Source organism: Budorcas taxicolor, chromosome 19 (assembly GCF_023091745.1).
Source record: "Budorcas taxicolor isolate Tak-1 chromosome 19, Takin1.1, whole genome shotgun sequence".
Lineage (NCBI taxonomy): Eukaryota > Metazoa > Chordata > Mammalia > Artiodactyla > Bovidae > Budorcas > Budorcas taxicolor.
This window is the reverse complement of record NC_068928.1, coordinates 24,735,409-24,757,257: the sequence shown is the minus strand read 5'-3', so window position 1 is coordinate 24,757,257 and position 21,849 is coordinate 24,735,409. Positions and strand designations below refer to the sequence as shown.

The 21,849-nt window shown below is 40.9% G+C and overlaps 1 protein-coding gene across 1 annotated transcript in view; it reads left to right on the top strand.

The window, feature by feature from the left end:
* The first annotated feature begins 1,160 nt into the window (after positions 1-1,160).
* The window catches only part of UBE2G1 (ubiquitin conjugating enzyme E2 G1), an 89,718-nt gene continuing 69,029 nt past the window's right edge, over positions 1,161-21,849 (top strand). The window contains exons 1-2 of the mRNA XM_052657874.1: positions 1,161-1,548; positions 1,631-1,876. Coding sequence (XP_052513834.1) covers positions 1,161-1,548; positions 1,631-1,876 — 634 coding nt within the window. The remainder of the gene's footprint in view (positions 1,549-1,630; positions 1,877-21,849) is intronic.

Sequence of the window (21,849 nt, the reverse complement as noted above, 5' to 3'; positions counted from 1 at the left end):
AGGAATGAGGAAGGAACTATGTGAGAAATATGTTTTTTGTTTAATTCCCCTCCCCTCCATGTTTGCTTTTCACAATAATCCTTAATACACTGATCATGAACTGTATATTTGCTTTTTTGATAAAAGTAATAATTTACTTAAAAAAGAAAGATTTTCTTGGTCCAGAAAGGTGGGTTAGTGTCAGAAATGAATTTTTTTGTTTTTCTTTCCGGGTAAAGCTAAAGAATCTTTATAGAGTCGCTGGCAGGGCTGGAATTTGTTGTAGGTGAGAGAAGAAACCATGCTGCAGCCAAGCAGAATTTCTGATAACCTGCCTGAAGAGATCTCAGAGAAAGGGAACAATTCTCTAAGACTACAGCTATTTGCGGTTTATCTTCTCATTCTAAATAGACAGTCATATTCCAACCCTATTTAAAACTGTTTTCCCTTAAAGAGAGTCCTTCAAATGGGGTAAATGTTAGGCTTCACAAAATCTGGGTTAGCTTCTTGGAGTTGTTTCCCAGAGGAGTCCAAACTTACTCCTTTTTATTAAACGGTCGATTTATGTTTTTATTCAGTTTATTTGTTCTTTTTAATTCTTGTTCTTGCGGGGAGAGTGAGCACAGTTTTTTTCAGTAATTTTTTGAGTCAATAAAGTGTATTAGAACCTGCTCCTTCTCTGGCTACCTTACCTGGAGCTCAGAGACTGTAAGCCATTTGAGGCGAGGAACAGAGCCATACAGTTCAGGTATAAGGTTAATGCGGCTTTAATAAATATTTGTTGAAGAACAAATACAAATTTGAGTGCCATTGGGTATCATTTTTTCCTTCTGCTTTGTCTGTTTATTGAGACTGTGTTATGCAAGGCAGAGGGCTGTGGCAATAAGGGTAAGAGGAGATTGAGCGGTTTTTTCCAAACTTTAGATCCCACACTTTGACTTTACATAATAGATGCCTTTCTGGACATTTTGTAGTGTATATCAGATTTTGCTAATCTCAACTCACTTTACACATAGAGATTATTAACGATGTTTAAACATTTTGTACTATGAGATACAGAGCATTTTACTTGAAGAATCTTTTTGTGTATCTTTCTGTAAAGTGAATTACCAGCATATATGAAGTCTATTTTGGGGGTGTGCTTAAAATGGGGCACACCAGTACTAAGTTCGGCTTTAACAATGACTAATTCGCACACCCTGTGTGCTGTTGGGCGCTCGCCAGCCACTAGGCATCTATCACTTCTCTTGGCCCCTTCGCTCCCTGCTGACCACCTGCTTCGACTCGGAGGCGGTGTCTTGACCCTCCGCGACCTCTCTGTCATGGCGTCCGCGGGGCGTCTGCCGCCGGGGCCAGGCACTTGGCCGGGCGGCGACCTTCCCAAGATGGCGGCGACAGAGGCCACTGCGCGTAGGGGGCGGGGTTCCGCCTCCGGAGGCGGAGCAGTAGGCAGAAGGGTTGGGCTAGCGAGCGGGCTGCTTCCGAAGTTGGCAGCCCCAGCGCGCCTGCGCGGAGCGGCCCTGCGCGCTGTGAGGCTGTGGCGGGGGAAGGCACCGGTGGGGCCGACGGGCGGGTTGAAGGAGGGAAGCGGGCGAGCGAAGTCCCAGTGCGCGCCGCGGCGGCACGGGTACCCTCCCCTTCCGGGCGTGAGGCACTGTGAGGAAAGCTGAAGCGAGCGGACTCGCACCGGCAGCGAGGCGCCGCTACCGCCGCCACAGCCCAGCCTCCCTCGGCTTCGGCGCTCCCGTCGTGGGGGCCCGGGTTCCTCAGCACACCCAGCTCCAGCAGCTCCGGAGCCTGTGCCCAGTCCTTCGGAAGCCCCGGCGCCAGCCCGGGCCCTTGGCGGGGAGGATGACGGAGCTGCAGTCGGCACTGCTACTGCGAAGACAGCTGGCAGGTGAGCGAGCGGGCGGCTGGGCGGCGGGCCGGGCCGCGATCGCGGCGAGCAGCTGCCCGCTTCTCCCCTCCTCCCGGGCGCTCCCGGGCTGGCGGGCCGGACGGTTGAGGGGAGAGGCAGGCTCCGGCGAGATCGGGCGCGGGCCTGCGAGAGTGGGGAGCCCGGGCGCCGGTTCGGGCCGGGCCCATCACTTCTTCCCCGGCTTTCCGAGGGTGTTGGGGGCGGGGGCGCGGCCCAGCCTCGGCCCCCGGACGGGGCCTGGCACCCCCAGGGAGGGAGAGGAGCCTGTCCCCTCCCCCACTGTTCGGTGGGACGTTGCGGGGGAGGGGCTGTGGGTACCCTGTCCCGGCGGACCCTCCCTGGAGGGGCGGGCCCGGGCTCAGGTGCGCCCGAGACCGCTGGACCCCCCGAGGCAGGTAGAACATCTGGGCCCTGCTGGCTGCGCGTCGCGGGCTCGGCTGTCCGAGCCGCGGGCGGGCAGCCGGGGGCAGGGTGGGCGAGAGGAACTGGCCGCGGGGCGGGTAGGTGAGGCGCGCCAAACTTCTGCCCAGGCAGCGCCGGGTCCGCGTAGTTGTGGCGGACAACAAAAGCGCCGGCCTCTGCGGCCTGGTTGCTGGCGCACGGGGTCTGAGAGCCCGGCGGGGCGCGGGACGCCGCCTCGCCTGCCTCCGCCTGGCACGGGCTCCGGCTGCGCCGCCCGGCTGGGGGAGGGTAGGAGCGGGCCGAGCCGAGAGCCGCTCGCTGGCCAGCTCGGGGCTTTGTGCTCCGAGCGATTCCGGCTCCTGTGCAGGCCTGCGGGGCCCCGGGGCTGCGGCCCGCGGGCTCTGGCTTGGGGCGGCGGCCGGGTCTGCCTCCCCAGAGGTGCCTGCGTCCCCCCTCCCCCATTGTCCCGGCCTCCGGCCGTTTGCGGCTTCCAGGTTGACTTTTTAGGGGGTTGGCTCCGACTCTGCTAGGACTGTGTGAGCGGAGCATGCGCACTGGAGACGTACGTGTGCGGAGTGGAAGAGGGGGAGGCGGGTTGGTGGCTTCACAATGCCTCCCCACGTGCTGCCAGATTTAAAGAGAAATGAACCAGCAGTTACCTTCTGCTGCCCAACGCCCGGCGGCTGTCCTTCTCGATTCTGGCGGATCTTCACCTCTCAGCTCTACCGCCAGAGGCCCTGAGCCCTCGGCAGAACCTAGAGGGCTGGAATGGACATCTGTCTTTGCAATAGGTTTACAAAGAGTTTGAGGTGCTGGTTAAATCACCTTTGTGACTTCTTAAGGAAAAGGTTGTCAGGGACTGTTACAGGTTGTATAATTAGGTTTATTATTAGACCATGAGCAAGCAGGTTTGGACACATACTGAAGTTCTGGATGGTCAGGGGGAGTGATCTGGAGTGAATAGAGAAGTTCTGGTGATCTCTGTGTCCATCGCAAATAATGTATTGGACAAGCACTGAATGAATAACAACTTTATTGTATCTTGTAGTTGCAAACACAGCTTACTGTTCTGTGTATTTTTTTTTTTTTTTTGGTTTGTTTTGGTGGAAGGAATTAAGATGTTCTTTTGTCTCCCTAAGAATTCCTTAATCAGAATAAGTTTTAAATTATGTGGTGAACTATTAAACAGTATTAAAGTATTAAAACAGTACTCAACTCTTACATAATGGGAAAGGTGTGTGTGTATATATATTTAAAGGTGTAAAAGAAGCAGTTGCTATGAAAGTAAAGTATGACTAATAACTGTTAGCAGTAGCAGTATTTCAAAATTCTTTCCAACCTACTTGTGAACAGACTCTAAATTTTGATAGCCAGTTGGTTCAGTTTTGCACTCTTAAAGATTAATCCCAAATATTGATTATAAAGACATTTTCCAAAATGCTTTCTTAATGGATGACTTTTTGTTTATGCTTTAAGGTGGAGGACAGAATGATTTAGTTTGTAATCTTCCATGCCTTATTATAAAATTGCTTAGCTGCAGATTACTTTTCTTGCCTTCTAGTTCAGAAACAAGGACTGTTGTTAATATTTTCTTAAGTTTTTGAAGGATATTAATTAACATACTCAGAATGTATGAAGTAGGCCAAGGCCGGTGCATTAAGGGAAATGTGAAAATATCAAGTTTATTGGAAAGACTTGATAACTACATACTGAAATAAAAGCCCTGTTTAGGCTTTAGTAGTACATTGTTTGAGCTTTTTGGTTCTTCAGATATCATTTGAAAACAGGAAAAATGGTAAACTGTAATCTCTTAAAATCATGTAGAGTGAACTTTTGGAAGGCTTAGTAATAAATGCTTTAAAAATCTTGTAATGTATTGAACTGAGTAGACACTCAAACCTAAGCCATTCTAGGTGGTAGAATTTTGGAAACTTACAACAGTGGCCAACAGTGGTTAGTTTACTAAGCCCCTAGTCTGCCAGTCCTTAGGATTTTACTTCATTACTTGAGGGGAGAATTTATTTTGTGGGTGTGTTTTGTTTTGTTGGTAATTGTAATGAAGAACCCGGTTACTTTGAGAGTGAAGTGGAATGGTTCCTTGGGTTGCAGTTACTGTGGTGCAGGCCTATATACTATGTAATAGAATGTTTAGCAGTGTTCTTGGCCGCTACTCACCAGATGCCAGTAGTATACCTTCTCAGTTGTGACAACCAGGAATGTCTCTTGCCAGATGTCCCCCGAGGGACAAAGTCATCCGAGGTCGAAAAACCTCGGGTTTAAGGTGTTTTGGTTAAGACCAGAATGGCCGTTGTGAAGCAAGTAAGAAATAGATTCATGAAATCAGATAGGTTGTATTTCTTTGTGGGTATTATTAGACTATGACTTACTGCTTTGCAAATTCAGCAGTCACAGTTCAGCTTTTGCAGTGCATAATGCTAAATACTAAGAAATCCCGCAGCGAAAGAGATGATTTAAAATTTTCAAAAAGGTATAAGCACTGGTTAAAAATACAAAGAGTATAGAAAAGGTATCATCTTTCCACCCTTGACCTAGCCTACTTTTTTTTTTTTCCAGAAGCAACCATCATTGATAGTTTCTTGTGTGTTTTGGTTCAGTTCAGTTGCTCAGTCGTGTCCAACTGTGACCCCATGGATTGCAGCACACCATGGGGTCTTGTGTGTTTATATGGGCTAATGTTTACTGAGGACTAGCATGTACCTGGAATTGTGCTGAGAGCTTTATGTATATATCTCATTTAATCCTCCTAATAAGGAAATTGAGGCTAAGAGAGTAAATTACTTATCCAAGGTCACACAGGTAGTAAGTGGTGCTGCTCTATTCATATTCAGGACCTTCCTGTTAGAGGCTTTATTTTTAATTTGCAGCGTTGTCTTCCAGGGAGCAGCAATTTAATATAACTGTGAAATATGGTTTTATATGCACAAAATAATGCACTCTACAATCTAAATGATATTCTTAAGGTAATCATAAAAGGATGTTTTAGCCATTATTAGTTTAGGAGCAGCATTCTGCAGAATGTCATAGGTTGAAAGCAGCACTAAGCTTTTTGCTGTTAGCAGTTAACTTGGGGAAAATGAATTGGTCTTATTCCCTACTCTAACCATACTAACTTTTACTTTATGACAAGCATTTATAAAGAACAAGAGAATCTTTTTTTTTAAGATCACTTGAGGTTTTTTAACATTGACAACATAGATTTTCAGTAGTTGCTTTCTCATAGGTACCTGTCATTCCAAAACTGGGAAGAAGAATCTCTTTATGCAGTAACAATAAATAAATTGAACTCCTTTTATCGTAGAAAGTTTGATTGTATATTTTAAAGTAATCTGGAACATTCCTGTATCTCCTTGGCTACCCATGTAAGTAGGTTGTGATGAATTATATGTGTTTCTCAGACTTAATGTGCAACAAAATCACATGGGAGTATGTTAAAAATACAGATTCCTGGCTTTACCTCCACAGAATCTTAGTCTACATGTCCAGATGGGGCCCAACAAAGCCAAGTCTTTAAAGCAGTTTTTTTTTGTTGACTGTGAAACTGTGTTCTGAACCCCACACTTCAACAGTTTCCCTCAGCTATTTTGTCATCCCTCTGGAGGGCCTTCTGCAAGTAGTCCTGTTCCCAGTTTTTGTGGGGTGCTGTGTTTCGTTACCGTGGTGTTCATAGGATATTGAAAGAATGGTGTTTAAAAGGAGGAATTAGATTTAATATTTCTTATTGGCCTTTCTAGAATGTATTGGCACTGTGACATAAAATTTCATTAGTAATCTTAAACAAGAAAAAATAGAGTATTGATTATTGAAAGGGACCACCCTAGTGGTAGAAGAATCTAAGGTGATGAGCACAATATTAATATTCTTAATGGTTGTAAACTCACATATTTAGAAATGGAAGAAAAGCCTAAAAGTAAGCCTTATATTGCATCAAATTACTATTTATTTTAATAGAGTTTGGGGAATTTTTAATTCCAGAAATCATTACACTGTTCCAGATACAATGCAGCTACTATATGCTGTCAGAAAAAAAGTATAAACCAAACAAACATTGTGGTTGAAGAAGGGATGTTAGATGACTTATAATCCCTGTAGCCAAGGGGGAGCATCCAGGAATTAAGCATCTAATGTTATGTTACAGAATCGTACTTCAAAATATATACATATATTAAGTCATTATGTGTATATCTTACATACAGTGTTATGTGTCAGTTCTATCTCAGTAAAGCTGGAAGGATAATCTTTAATTCTTGACATTAAGGAGTAAATATTTTAAGTTATAATTTCTGTTGCTCAGTGAATATTTTTGATACATAATGCAATTTAGTGTTTTATAAGTATTGGTAGTTTAAAATAAATGGTAGCTTAATTTTAAATTTAGAATGAAACATGCTTTCTATATATTGTGTAACAGTTGATCTCACTTTCTCAAGTACTACTGAATATATCAAAATGTTGAGGTAAACATTTGTTTACCTATAATTTGTACATATTAGTTTATTAGTATAATCTGTAGTTACTGTAAAGTAGTACTAAAGTATATGGTTTTATTATATAGTTTATATAAGTTAATATACTTTATATTTGGTGATATGTGTGTATATAATGGTGATGTTGTGTATGTTAGTCGCTTAGTTCTGTCCGACTCTTTGCAACCCCATGGACTCTAGCCCGCCAGGGTCCTCTCTCTGTGGAATTCTCCAGGCAAGAATCCTGGAGTGGGTTGCAGTTTCCTTCTCCAGGGAATCTTCCTGATCCAGGGTTAGAACCCCTGTCTCCTGCATTGCAGGCAGATTTCTTATCATCTGAGCTATAGGGAAGTCCCAAACATGCCTTAAGTATTAATAGAGTGATACCGAGTATGGAAAATATAAAAATCCTTTCACTACTTCAATATTATTGTTCCTTTTTGACTTTTCAGGTGAAGCGTGTTTGCAGGTATCAAGATTTTCAATCTTCGGGTTATTTGATCTTGTTTACTTTAGTGCAGATTTTATTGAGCAGGGATACTAGTTTATTGTAAATTGTAGCAGGCTATGCTTTTGCTTCAAGCAAATAAAATGCTAAGCATTCTTTTGTTTAGTGAACTGACTTCAATTTAGGATGAAGAAATTTTCATTTCTAGATTACTGAGAAGTATTTTTGTTAGAATTTAAAACACTAGTTGACCTCCAAAAATCTGTTGAACAGCAACTTTCACTAGTTTGTAGGAAATAACTTTTCAGAGAAGAAAGCATAATATTAATAAATGCTTATGGAACCATTCTGGCCAAGCGGACATAGTTATATCTGGTTGAAGGCATTTCAACTACAGGAAATTACAAATAAGAAAAAGCAAATATTTTGCAAATTTTGGTAATGAACATGAATTTTTGATATGAACAGATAAATGAGGGGATAAGAATAAAGTGCATCTTTAGGAAATAAGATGTTATCTCTCTCTTTCTCTGTGTGTGTATGTATGTATTTATATGTGTGTGTGTATATATATATATGTTAAAATATAGCATTACAATTTTTTTTGCACTAGTTCAAGATACTATTAGACTAATTCAGGTAAATCAGATTTTGTTTTTCTAGCTGTGTCATGCTTGTAGAATCTTAGTTCCCTGACCAGGGATTGAACCTGTGTCCTTGGCAATGAAAGTGCAGATCCTGGCCACTGGACAGCCAGGGAATTTCCTAAGTCATTTTTTTTTTTTAATCAGTGCTGTTCCCTTGATAGAGTTTGGCCCTCAGAGAAACTGCTAGGAAAAATTCTGTAATTTATTGCTGTTGCAGTAGAGATGTGTACTTCTCTTCATGATGTTAAGTCCTAGAAAATTTTTGAAGTCAATTTTTGTAAGTAGAAATGTTTACCTTTTATTAAATGTGTTTATGCTTTTAATTATATTATCAATTTTCTATTCTTATATAAGATGTATTTTAACTAAGAGTTTATGCTTCAAGACAAAGTAATTCTAGACAAGGTAGACATGGCACCAAAAGCATGATCTATACAAGGGAGTATTGGTACACTGGACATCGTCAAAATAAAAAAACTTCTGTTTGTGAAACACAAAAGAAAAAGCAGGCTGCAGACTGGAAGAACAAAATTACAGACTATCTGACAGAGGATTGTTCTAGAAAATATAGACCTCTTTAAAACTCAACGGTAAAAGAAAATGAACAGTCTGTTTAGAAAATGGGCAAAAGACATGTACAGACATTTCAGCTGGTAAATAAGCAAATAAAAAGATGTTCAACATCATTAAACATCAGGGAAATGTAAATTGAAACCACTGAGGTATCACCACATACCTATTTAGAACAGCTAAATTAAAACAAGTTAACACCACATGCTGGACAGGAGAAGCAGAAAAACTTCATCTCTCACATGTTGCTGGTGGGGATGTAAAATGGTACTGCCGCTATGGAAACAGTTTGCAGTTTCTTGTAAGACTAAATATACACTTACCATACAACCCATGAAGTACACACTTGGGCATTTATTTCAGAGAAATGGAAACGGATATCCTCATAAAAACTTACCTGCAAATGTTCATAGTAGCGTTATTAGCAATAACTGGAAGCAACGCAGATGTCCTTCAGTGGGTGAATAAGCCGTGGTACATCCGTACTGTGGAATATACTACTCAGAAATAACTGCTGATACACAAAACACCTTGGTTGATCTCAAGGGAATTATGCTGAATGAAAAAAAGCTAATCTCAAAAGGTTGCATATTCTGTGATTCCGTTTATATAAAATTCTTTTTTTGATGTAAAAAACATAAAATTGACAGTCAGCCATTTTCCAGTGTATGGTTCAGTAGTGTTAAGTTTATTCAGTGTTGTGAAAAAAAAAAAAAAACCCTCCATAACTCTTTCATTTTGAAAAACTGAAATTCAGTAAGCAAATCTCCCTTTCCACTTTGATGCCAGCCGCTGCTAACCACCATTTTATGTTTACAGTTTCTCTGCATTTGATTCATATGAGTAAATTCATATAATGTTTGTCTTTTTGTGACTGGATTGTTAGTGTAGGGTATGTTGTAGTATATGGCAGGATTTCCATTTGACGCTAAATAATACTCCCTTGTATGTACGTATACTGCATTTTGTTAATCCACTCATCTGTAGGTGGATTTGGGTTGCTTTCATCTCCTGTGATTATTGCTGCCATGCACATGGGTGTGAGATATCTCTTCAGAACCCTGCTTTCAATTCTTTTGAATATATAGCTGGAAGTGGGTTTGCTAGTTCATGTGGTAGTTCTGTGTTTTAAAAATAAACTTAACTTTTAGAACAGTTTTATTTTTTATTTTATTTTTTAAGTTAATTTCATTTCTTGGCCATGCTGTGAAGCTTGTGAAATCTTAGTTCCCCGACCAGGGATTGAACCTGGACTCTGGCAGTGAAAACGCTGAGTCCTAACCACTGGACATCCAGGGAATTCCCTTTGGAGCAGTTTTAGATTCACAGCAATCTCTCTGTTCTATTTTTCCATTGCCCTATACAACTGTATATCAAAATAAAAAATTTAAAAAAGCCACTTGTAACCAGAGCATTTTTATCGGTCTTTTTTCATGTAAAGAAGTCCTTTTTATTAATAAACTTACTATCATACTTAGATAAGCCTGCAGTGTGCCTGCAGTGCCACCTGCGATCTGGGAGACCTGGGGTTGGATTCCCAGGGTTGGGAAGATTCTCCTGGAGAAGGGAAAGGCTACCCGCCCCAGTATTCTGGCCTGGACTCCGTGGGGTCACAAAGAGTCCTGACAGGACTGAGACCTTCACATCATACTTAGAAATGTAGCAACATAGTTGCCATATTAACACTTTCAAGGAATAGGAAGCTGCAATTGAATGAAATCTGTACTTTGAGGTAGAAATTCCATCTTAATTTTAAATAATCTTTGTTTAAACTTCTTGTGCTATTGTTTGGAAAATGGGAGAAAGGATCACCATAAAAGCTCATTTATTGAGCACTTCTGTTTAGTTGCATTGAGAAACACGGAGGGAATGCAAAAGATAATTGACCTGGTATTCTTGCCTTGAGGTGCTACATTTAATAGGCATTGATGGACATGTAAACAAAATTATAATGCTGTCAGTTGAGTTCAGTCCCTCAGTCGTGTCCTACTCTTTGCAACCCCATGGGCTGCAGCACGGCAGGCCTCTGTCCATCACCAACTCCCAGAGCATACCCAAACTCATGTCCATTGAGTCGGTGATGCCATCCAACCATCTCATCCTCTGTTGTCCCTTTCTCCTCCTGCCCTCAATGTTTCTCAGCATCAAGGTCTTTTCCAATGAGTCAGTTCTTCGCATCAGGTGGCCAAAGTATTGGAGTTTCAGCTTCAACATCAGTCCTCCCAGTGAACACCCAGGACTGATTTCCTTTAGGATGGACTGGTTGGATCTCCTTGCAGTCCAAGGGACTCTCAAGAGTCTTCTCCAATACCATAGTTCAAAAGCATCAATTCTTCAGTGCTCAGCTTTCTTTCTAGTCCAACTCTCACATCCATACATGACTACTGGAGAAACCATAGCTTTGACTAGACGGACCTTTGTTGACAAAGTAATGTCTCTGCTTTTTAATATGCTATCTAGGTCAGTCATAACTTTCCTTCCAAGGAGTAAGTGTCTTTTAATTTCATGGCTGGAGTCACCATCTGCAGTGATTTTGGAGCACAAGAAAATAAAAGTCTCACTGTTTCCATTGTTTCCCCATCTCTTTGCCATGAAGTGATGGGACCGGATGCCATGATCTTCGTTTTCTGAATGTTGAGTTTTAAAGCCAACTTTCTCACTCTCCTCTTTCACTTTCATCAAGAGGCTCTTTAGTTCTTCACTTTCTGCCATAAGGGTGGTGTCATCTGCATATCTGAGGTAATTGATATTTCTCCCAGCAATCTTGATTCCAGCTTGTGTTTCATTCAGCCCAGCATTTCTCACAATGTACTCTGCATATAAGTTAAATAAGCAGGGTGACAATATACAGCCTTGACGTACTCCTTTTCCTATTTGGAACCAGTCTGTTGTTCCGTGTCCACTTCTAACTGTTGCTTCTTGACCTGCATACAGATTTCTCAAGAGGCAGGTCAGGTGGACTGGTATTCTCCTTTCTTTCAGAATTTTCCACAGTTTATTATGATCCACACAAAGACTTTGACATAGTCAATAAAGCAGAAATAGATGCTTTCATGGAACTCTCTAGCTTTTTTGATGATCCAGTGGATGTTGGCAATTTGATCTCTGACTCCTCTGCCTTTTCTAAATCCAGCTTGAACATCTGGAAGTTCATGGGTCACGTACCTTTGAAGCTTGGCTTGGAGAATTTTGAGCATTAGTTTGCTAGCATGTGGAGAAGGCAATGGCAACCCACTCCAGTACTCTTGCCTGGAAAATCCCATGGACGGAGGAGCTTGGTAGGCTGCAGTCTGGTAGGGTTGCTAAGAGTCGGACACGACTGAGCAACTTCACTTGCACTTTTCACTTTCATGCATTGAAGAAGGAAACGGCGACTCACTCCAGTGTTCTTGCCTGGAGAATTCCAAGGATGGTGGAGCCTGGTGGGCTGCCGTCTGTGGGGTCGCACAGAGTCAGACACAACTGAAGTGACTTAGCAGCAGTTGCTAGCATGTGAGATGAGTGCAGTTGTGCAGTAGTTTGAACATTCTCTGGCGTTGCCTTTCTTAGGGATTGGAGTGAAAACTGACCTTTTCCAGTCCTGTGGCCACTGCTGAGTTTTCCAAATTTGCTGGCATATTGAGTGCAACACTTTAACAGCATTATCTTTTAGGATTTGAAATAACTGGAATTCCATCACCTCCACTAGCTTTGTTCATAGTGATGCTTCCTAAGGCCCACTTGACTTCACATTCCAGGATGTCTGGCTGTGGGTGAGTGATCACACCATCGTGATTATCTGGATCATAAACATCTTTTTTGCACAGTTCTTCTGTGTATTCTTGCCCCCTCTTTTTAATGTCTTCTGCTTCTGTTAGGTCCATACCATTTCTGTCCTTTATTGAGCCCATCTTTGCATGAAATATTCCCTTGGTATCTCTAATTTTATTGAGGAGATCTCTAGTCTTTCCCATTCTATTATTTTCCTCTATTTCTTTGCCCTGATCACTGAGGAAGGCTTTCTTATCTCTCCTTGCTATTCTTTGGATCTCTGCATTCAGATGGGTATATCTTTCCTTTTCTCCTTTGCTTTTCACTTTTCTTCTTTTCACAGCTATTTGTAAGGCCTCCTCAGACAGCCACTTTGCTTTTTTGCATTTATTTTTCTTGGGGATGGTCTTGCTCCCTGTCTCCTGTATAATGTCACGAACCTCCATCCATAGTTGATCAGGCACTCTGTCTATCAGATCTAGAGCCTTAAGTCCATTTCTCACTTCCACTGTATAATCATAAGGGATTTGATTTAGGTCGTACCTGAATGGTCTCGTCGTTTTCCCTAATTTCTTCAATATAATGCTGTATAAGTACATAAACACAAGTGGAAGGAGGAGAAAGATGAGGAAGGAGTATTAATATGGGAGGGTACAGTGAAGTTGGGAAATCATAGGGAAAGAGCTATATTTTGGATATAGCAGAATCAAGATTTCACTTCTTTAAGAGTATTAACTTAAATATTTAAAAATTCTTGGCATTTATCAGTATAGAAAAATTAGTTATTAGAACTATTTGGCATGACAGAAATCTAATGTTGAGAGACTTAAAACAAATAGGTGTTTGGAAATGCCGGGCTGGATGAAGCACAAACTGGAATCAAGATTGCCGGGAGAAATATGAATAACTTCAGATATGCAGATGACACCATCCTTATGGCAAAAAGGGAAGAGGAACTAAAGAGCCTCTTGATGAAAGTGAAAGAGGAGAGTGAGAAAGTTGGCTTTAAAACTCAACATTCAGAAAACGAAGATCATGGCATCCGGTCCCATCACTTCATGGCAAAGAGATGGGGAAACAGTGACAAACTTTTATTTTCTTGTAGTCAAACTTTTATTTTCTTGGAGTCAAATTTTTATTTTCTTGTAGTCAAAATCACTACAGATGGTGACTGCAGCCATGAAATTAAAAGACGCTTGCTCTTTGGAAGAAAAGCTATGACTAACCTAGATAGCATATTAAACAGCAGAGACATTACTTTGTCAACAAAGGTCCGTCTAGTCAAAGCTGTGGTTTTTCCAGTAGTCATGTATGATTGGAAAAGTTGGACTGTGAAGAAAGCTGAGCACAGAAGAATTGATGGTCTTGAACTGTGGTATTGGAGAAGACTCTTGAGAGTCCCTTAGACTGCAAGGAGATCTAACCAGTCCATCCTAAAGGAAATCAGTCCTGAATATTCATTGGAAGGACTGATGTTGAAGCTGAAACTCCAATACTTTGGCCACCTGATGCGAACAACTGATTTATTAGAAAAGACCGTGATGCTGAGAAAGATTGAAGGTGGGAGGAGAAAGGGATGACAGAGGATGAGATGGCTGAATGACATCACTGACTCAGTGGGCACGAGTTTGGGTAAACTCTGGGAGTTGGTGATGGACAGGGAGGCCTGGTGTGCTGAAGTCCATGGGGTCGCAAAGAGCTGGACATGACTGAGCGACTGAACTGAATTGATAACCCTGTTGAAGATTTCCAGCTTTAGAGGGATGGCAGTAATTTGTAATTTAAGAAATTTTGTATAGAACCTGTCTGCTTGCTTACTTCACGAGTATATAAAAGTGGAAGGAGGACAGAAAGGAAACAAGTCACTCTTCATGATCTTAGGACTTTCCATATGTGGTCAAATTCAGTTCTTATGGCAAATCTTTGGAGTAAACATCACTTTCTGAGATAAGGAAATTGAGGTTCGGGGCTTCCCTGGTGGCTCAGAGGTAAAGATTCCACTTGCTATGCAGGAGACGCAGGTTTAATCCCTCCGTCAGGAAGCTCCCCTGAAGGAGGGAATGGCAACCCCACTTCCGTATTCTTGCCTGGAGAATTGCATGGACAGAGGAGCCCGGCAGGCTTCAGTCCATAGAGTGGCAACTGAACAACCGAGCACAATTGAGGTTTTTATTATGTCCGGTATTCCCTGGAGCTAACCCTGATGGAGCTGGCTGGCAGAAATAGATCTGCTAATGAAATTGAAACCCTTTCCTTACCAGTGGTTTCTTTAACATTTGGGGCTTCTTATACTCCTTTGAGAATCTAGTAAGCGTTAGAGCTGCCCTTGGAAAAGGCACACACAGTTTGGGGTATAATTTTAGAGGATTTTCTGATCTCTTGAGTGAGACTTCTGCACGTGTAATGCTGTCTCTTACATCATTCATTCAGCAAATTTGATGACCGTTTTGTGTGTTATATAGGGATGCCAAATGAATAAATTATTCTTGTATTCCAGAAACTCATAGTCTATAGAAAATTCTATCAGAGGGCTGCTTTAGAACACTGTGCCAGAGGAAGTCAGGGAATGTTTGCTTCTACCTAGAGGGCTTTGAGGGAGTTGGTGGCATTTGTGCTTGACTTGAAAAGGATATGTAAAATTTGATCACGTAAACTTAAGAAGTATTTAAGGCTGACAGAGAAGCGCAAGCCAGACAGAAGTCTTGCGCTGAAAACAGTTCACTGCGGTTGGAGTATATGATGAACCGAACTAGTGGGAAAACAGTATTTGGAAGGGTTGGCTTCATTTGTGGAAGACCATAAAGGTACTAAAGCATAGACTTTTACCAAGGAGGGGAGAAATGATGTGATCAAAGTGTGTTGGACCAATGCTTCTCCTTATCTGTGGTGAACAACCAGGTTTAATAAATTTTCCAGTTCATTATATAATGATTCTTTAAAATACAGTATACAAATTATTAGAAAAATGAAATAAAGATAGATTCTAGTCAGTACTTTATAATATTAGGTTCATCAGATAAAATGACTATCATATTGCTGTCTGAGTTTCTAAATGCTTGCTCTGGCTGACGGTCACGGACCAGTAAGTTTGGTACATTGGCACCAGTTAATGGACCACACTTTAGCACTGCTTTGGGCAGAGTAGAGAGTGATACCAGACTACAGTCTGTCCATAAAGACAATGATTTTTATTTTTATTAACTGACATCGCAGATGCCTGGAAGAGTGAAACAGCAAGCAACCAATAAATATTTATTAGATGGATTAAAATTACTGCACTAGATCCACCTCCACCACCCCCCCCACCTGCCTCCCCGCCCCATTACTTTAGCACGTGTGAACTGAACCTTTTAAGGTAGAAAGTGAGACAATTAGAAACTTCCATAAAGTAAACATTTAGTTCCTTCTATATGCCAGGCCCTAAGGATCCAAAGATTCATGATACAATTCCTGGCTTCCCTGTCTAGTGGAGAGTGTCGACTTTTATCAACAAATACTGTTTGATAATTAGAGTAGAGCGTAGACTTTTATAAACAAATACTGATTGATAATTAGAATAGAGTGTAGACTTTTATAAACAAATACTGGTTGATCATTAGAATATATATACTTCATCACATTTGTATAGACATTCTTACCCTTCTTACATCCCCACCTTCACTTGTTTAAAGTATAGCTTTGACTAAATGGGGCTTCCCTGGTGACTCAGGGGTAAAGGAGCCTGAAAGGCAGGAGACTGGGGTTCGAACCCTGGGTCAGAAAGATCCCCTGGAGGAGGGCATGGCAACCCACTCCAGTATTCTTGCCTGGGAGATCCCATGGATAGAGGAGCCTGGCGGGCTACAGTCCGTGCAGCTGCAGAGAGCTGGACAGGACTTAAGTGACTGAACAACAACAACAAATGTTTTAAAATGTAACTTTTCTAATGAATAAAACGAACCTATTCATTATAGATTTGGAAAAGATAAAATGTGATACAAAGATCAACCACCCCTTTGCAGCCTCTTAACATTTGATTCTTTTTGTTGCATTTTGCTTTTTTTGGTAAATTGAAATTCTGAGAGAAGAACCTTTAATATTAAGGATTTTAGTGAAAATCATGCTCTTCAAAGTAGAGTTAGTTAAAGTTCCTTTTACATACTGATTCTCTAAGAAATCTTAAAGATCAAGGAGTTCTTTTTTCCAAATTTATTTAGCAAGTAAATGACAGAAATTTTAAACTCAGATTTTAAACTCAGGTCATCTTATTACCAAGACTACTGGTTTTGATACAATGGCATGTTTAAACTTTGAAAACTTTGTGACTTTTGGAAGGAGAACTAATATTGCTCCTGGCCTCACTTGATATCTTGAGATTGCCTTTCTCAACTTCTATGCTGTAGGATTCTAAGACTAAAATATCTATTCATGGCTCATGTCAGGAGAGTTGTTACTCTGAGACTTTCCTTAATACTCTTTTACCTGTTACGATAATATTTATTTTTCGTGTTTAGTAATGCGTAGGATGGTTTATATTGTCATCACTAGCCGTCTAGGACTTCGGGCTGTGCTCACTTCTTTATTCAAACTGCTCTGCACATCTGTGGTGTGGTAATTCCTCAGGGAAACACTGTATGTTTTCAGTGTCTCTTCTGGTTGTTTTTACATCTCTCCCTTAGGATTATACCTTTGCTGCAGTTTCTACCCTTAGCATTTGCTTGGTGGAAAAAGAACAAAACCGTCGTTATCCAGTTTGGTTTATATTTAACTCTTGTGGGTGCAGCCGTGGCACGGGTGAGGGTGCTGTGCTTCCTGCTGCCCTCTTCAGGGCCTAAGGCGTACGGTGTGGCTCTTGGGGGAAGCAGTGCCATTGTGATAGGCCTTCCCCCTGCCACCCCTGCAATAAATGTAATTTTAGAAGAGTTTTAGATTTACAGAAAAATTCTAAAGATAGAGTTCCTATATACCCTGTACCCAGATTTCCCTGTTATTAACACATTACATTAGTGTGGTTCATTTGTCACAATTAATGAACCAGTATTGATAGATTATTATTAACTGAACTCCCTCTTCATTCAAATTTCCATAGTTATTTTGGGCTGTGCCATATGGCATGTGGGAATCTTAATTCCCTGACCAGGGACCAAACCTGGGGATGTCCCTGGCAGTGGAAGCATGGAGTCTCACCCACTGGACCACCAGGGAAGCCTCAGATTTCCATAGTTTTTACCTGATATACATTTTCCTGTTCCAGTTTCCCATCCAAGGTAACCACATTGCATTTAGTTGTCCTAAGTCTTGTCTGTTCTTGGAGAGTTTCTCAGTTTCCTTGTTTTCTGTGTCTTTTACAATTTTGGGGAATACCAGTCAGGTATTTTGTAGGATGTTCCTCAAATTGGAGTTGTCTAAAGTGTTTTTCTTGATTAGACTGGTGTTTTCAAAAAGAATACTGCAGAGGTAAAGTGCCCTTCTCATCACATGCCCGTCCTAACCACACCACAGCACTGGCGATGGGAACCTTGACCCTTTGTTTCAGGCTGTGTTGACCAGGTTTTTCCACTGCAAAGTTACTGTTTTTCTCTTTTCCTATCTTATCTTTGCTACTCACTTATAAATTTCAGTCCCCACTCATGTGGGAAGGAAGGACTAGGCCTCACTTCCTGAAGGGGCCCCTATCTACTTACATTATTTCAAATTCATCTGTAAGGGAGATTTGTCACTCCTCCCATTTATTTGTTAATTCAGTCATTTACTTAGCATGGGTTTATATATTTTATAATTGGGGGTTAAAATATGTGTTAGGCAGGGTTCTGCAGGGAAGTGGAACCAGGAGGAGGATACACAGATATATCTGTGTCATGTGATTGTAGGAACTGGCTAGTCCAAATTCTGCAGGGCTGCTTGGAAGCCTGGAGGTAAGTCTGCCTTGTAGTGCAACTCCTAAGGCAGAGTGCTGGCAGAATTTCTCTGGGGGGAGGTCAGTCTTTTTAAGAATTATGGCCTTCAGCTGAGTGGATGAGGCCCAGTCACATTATGGAGGGTAATCTGCTTCACTGAAAGTCTGCTGATTTAAATTGTAATCTCATTTAAAGAAATAAACACCTTCGCAGAGATATCTGGAGTAAGTTTGACCACATAATCTGAGTACCAGAATACTAGAGTGGATAGCCTTTCCCTTCTCCAGGGTATCTTCCCAACCCAGGGATCGAACCTGGTTCTCCTGCATTGCAGGCGGATTCTTTACCAACTGAGCTATCAGGAAAAACAGTAACTCTGCAGCGGAGAAACCTGACCAACACAGCTTTGAATTGTAATCTCATTTAAAAAAAACACCTTCACAGAAACAATCTGGAGTAAGTTTGACCACATAATCTGAGTACCATGGCCCAAGAATGTTGACATAAGTTAGTCATCATATATGTATTTTATTCCTTCTATCATTAATGTGGTCCCTAAATTGTTGCAGCTTTGGTCATTGGGAATTCTTTCAGGTTCGCTTCTATGTTCTTTTGACATGCACTCAGCCTTTTAGTTTTTCAGCACTTCCTTGTTTTCTGATGACTATAGGATGTGTCAGGCCTATCTTATATTTTCTCTGCCCCAGCCTTCAAGTTAGCTGTTTCTCCATGGATAATATCCAGAAACCAAGATCTGAACATTGAAAGTGCTCATAGCTACTGGACTTCATTACCTTATAGGACAGAAATACACACACATACACAGATAGGTGTATTTAACTAACTTAGGTACATACATATCTATCCTGTTTCTGTATGTCTATCTATATATGTATTAAGTTACCCCTAGGTTCATACTGATGTTTCTGATTTTTAGTGATTGTGAATAAAGCTGCTGTGAACGTTAATACACAGTTCAACCACCTAGAATAAATACCTAGGATACAATTGCTAATTGTATGGTAAGACTGTTTAACTTGATAAAACACTGCTAAATTGTCTTCCACCGTGGCCGTATCACACATTTTGTTTTAAACATGATACTATCCTAATGTGTCGTTCTGCCTCTTGATTTTTCACTTGATTTTTATGCATTGGTACATAGAAACTTGCTCTTTTCAAATACAGTATGCCATTCCATGGCCAAAACAAAATTCAGTTTTTATTAAAATACTTCTTTAAATTATAAAAATATTGCATATTCATGACAAAAATATAAGTTCTACCAGAGAGAATAAAATGAAAAGTAAGTCTCCCATCCATTCACCTCCCTCCTTTTCCTCCTCCAAAGGAAATTTGTAGTTCATGCTTCTGGTTACCACGATAGTTTATAGGATACCTCTTAATTCATGACTCACTTCTCACTATGAAAGATGAAGACTTCCCTGGTGGTCCAGTGGTTAAGACTCCGCATTTCCAATGCAGGGGGCTCTGGTTCGATTCTTGGTGGAGGAACTAAGATCCCACGTGTGCTGGCCTGGCCCCCAAATAAATAAATAATTGAGACCCCCCCCCCCCAAGATCCTTGAATAAATAATCCATTAAAAAGAAAGATGTAGACTTTAAACTCTAATTCCCTTTCCTGGTTTTTGTTTTATATATGTAGCTCTTCTAATGGCTGGTTTTATTAATGATTTATCTACCTTACATAAGGGCTTCCCCTGTGGCTCAGCTGGCAAAGAATCCACCTGCAATGCGGGAGACCTGGGTTCGATCCCTGGGTTGGGAAAATCTCCTGGAAAAGGGAAAGGCTACCCACTCCAGTATTCTGGCCTGGAGAATTCCATGGACTCTATAGTCCATGGGGTCAGAAAGAGCTGGACACGACTGAGCGACTTTCACTTTCACTTTACATAGGAGTTCTTGCTATGAAAGTTAAAGAAATTAGTTCACTTACTGTTCAGTGGTTTCCGTCCCCTCCATGCAGCTTTTAATTGTTTTTATATTCTCAAGTTTTATAACATTTATATTCTTTTTTTTATAACTGAAATAATGTTTTATCTAGTCTTAAAGAAGAACTAGAAAACAGCATTTATATAATTTGTCAGTGTATTCATTATAATACCAAATATGTTTTTGTACCTAACAGGTGCTGTAGTTCCAGTCATTGAAACTTTGTTAATGGAGAATCTTTAAGTATCAAAGTCTTACTTCCTTCACTTTTCACTTAGTTATTCTGGCTCATATGCAATTATTGTTTTCTCATAACCCATGTTGTCCTATTTCTAGTATTTCTTAAATTCATAGTGTAATGGGAGGTGAATTTTGAGTCCTTGCGTAATGAAAAGTGCTTTTATTTTGTTCTCACATTTGATAGGTTTTCTGGGAACTGAATTCTTGAGTTGAAAATTTTTTCCCCATGGAACTTTGGTGACGTTGTTTCATTGTAGTATCCAGAATTCCTTATGAGAAGACAGTGAAGAAGAATGGCTTATGTCAGTCTAAGTATTGTTGCTGTGTAGATAAATTTTTGAAGTTCTAAAGGATATTCTTCATACTTGGAGTTCTAAAATTTTACCTGTATGTGTCTCTTAAGTGTAAATGTTTTCCATTCATTGTTTTAGGCTCTCAATGGGCTCTTTTAGGCTGAAGGCTTAGGTCTGTATTTCGTTCTGAAACTTCCTTCTTGTCTTCTTTTGTCCTCGTCCACGTTCCCCTGTGTTGTGTTTCGAGCTGCTTTGCTCCACACATGCTCGTCAGGTGTTTGATCACTCCTCTTTGTCTCCTTATTGCCATTGCCCATTTTCTGTTTTTGGTTACTATATCATGGAAAAGATGTCCTGCACTTTTTTTTTCCACATTAGTGACTTGGTCTTCAACCATGCCTGTTTTGTTTAGACTGGCCATTTTAATTTTCATTTGGCAATTGTGTTTCTAATTTACAAGAGGTTAGTCTCTGCTCCACCTTCCCAGTGAAAGTCTATTTTCTATGACAGATTTATTGAGGCTTAATTTGCATACCATAAAATCTGTTCATTTTAAGTGTACAATCAGTATGTTTAGAGTTGTGTAGCCATCCTCACAGTGTAATTTTAGAGCGTTTCTCTCACCTCAGCAAGAAACCTTATGCCCATTTGGAGACACTCCCCTTTGCCAGCCCCACACCCAGGCGACTACTAATCTACTTTCAGTCCCCCTAAACTTGCCTTTTCTAGGCATTTCATGTAAATGAGATAATAAGATGTGGGTTCTTTTGTTACGGCTTTTTTCACTTGACATAATATTTTTAAACTGATCTGTGTTGTAGCATATGTTTCAGCATCATTTGTTAAAAACACGAAACTTTTCCTATTGAATTACCTTGGAACTTTGGTTGAAAATCTGTTGACTAACCTGTTGTAGGTCTTTGGAGACTATGTATTCAGTTGTTGTTTAGTCTCTTAAGTTGTATCTGACTCTTTGTGACCCCATGGAGTATAGCCCTCCAGGCCCCTTTGTCCGTGGGATTTCCCGGGCAAGAATATTAGAGTGGGTTGCCATTTCTTCCCCATTGATATATGTGTCTGTCCTTATGCTAGTATCACAGTTTGATTATTGCTGTGTAGTAAGCTCTAAAATCATATATTGTAAATCTTCTAACTTTGTTTTCCTTTAAAAATTAGTCTTTTAAAGGTCTTTTCAAGTCAGTTTGACACAATTTCTACAGAAAAACTTACTGTGATTTTGAGAATTGACATTTTAACAATATGAAGTCTTCCATGAACATAGTATGTTT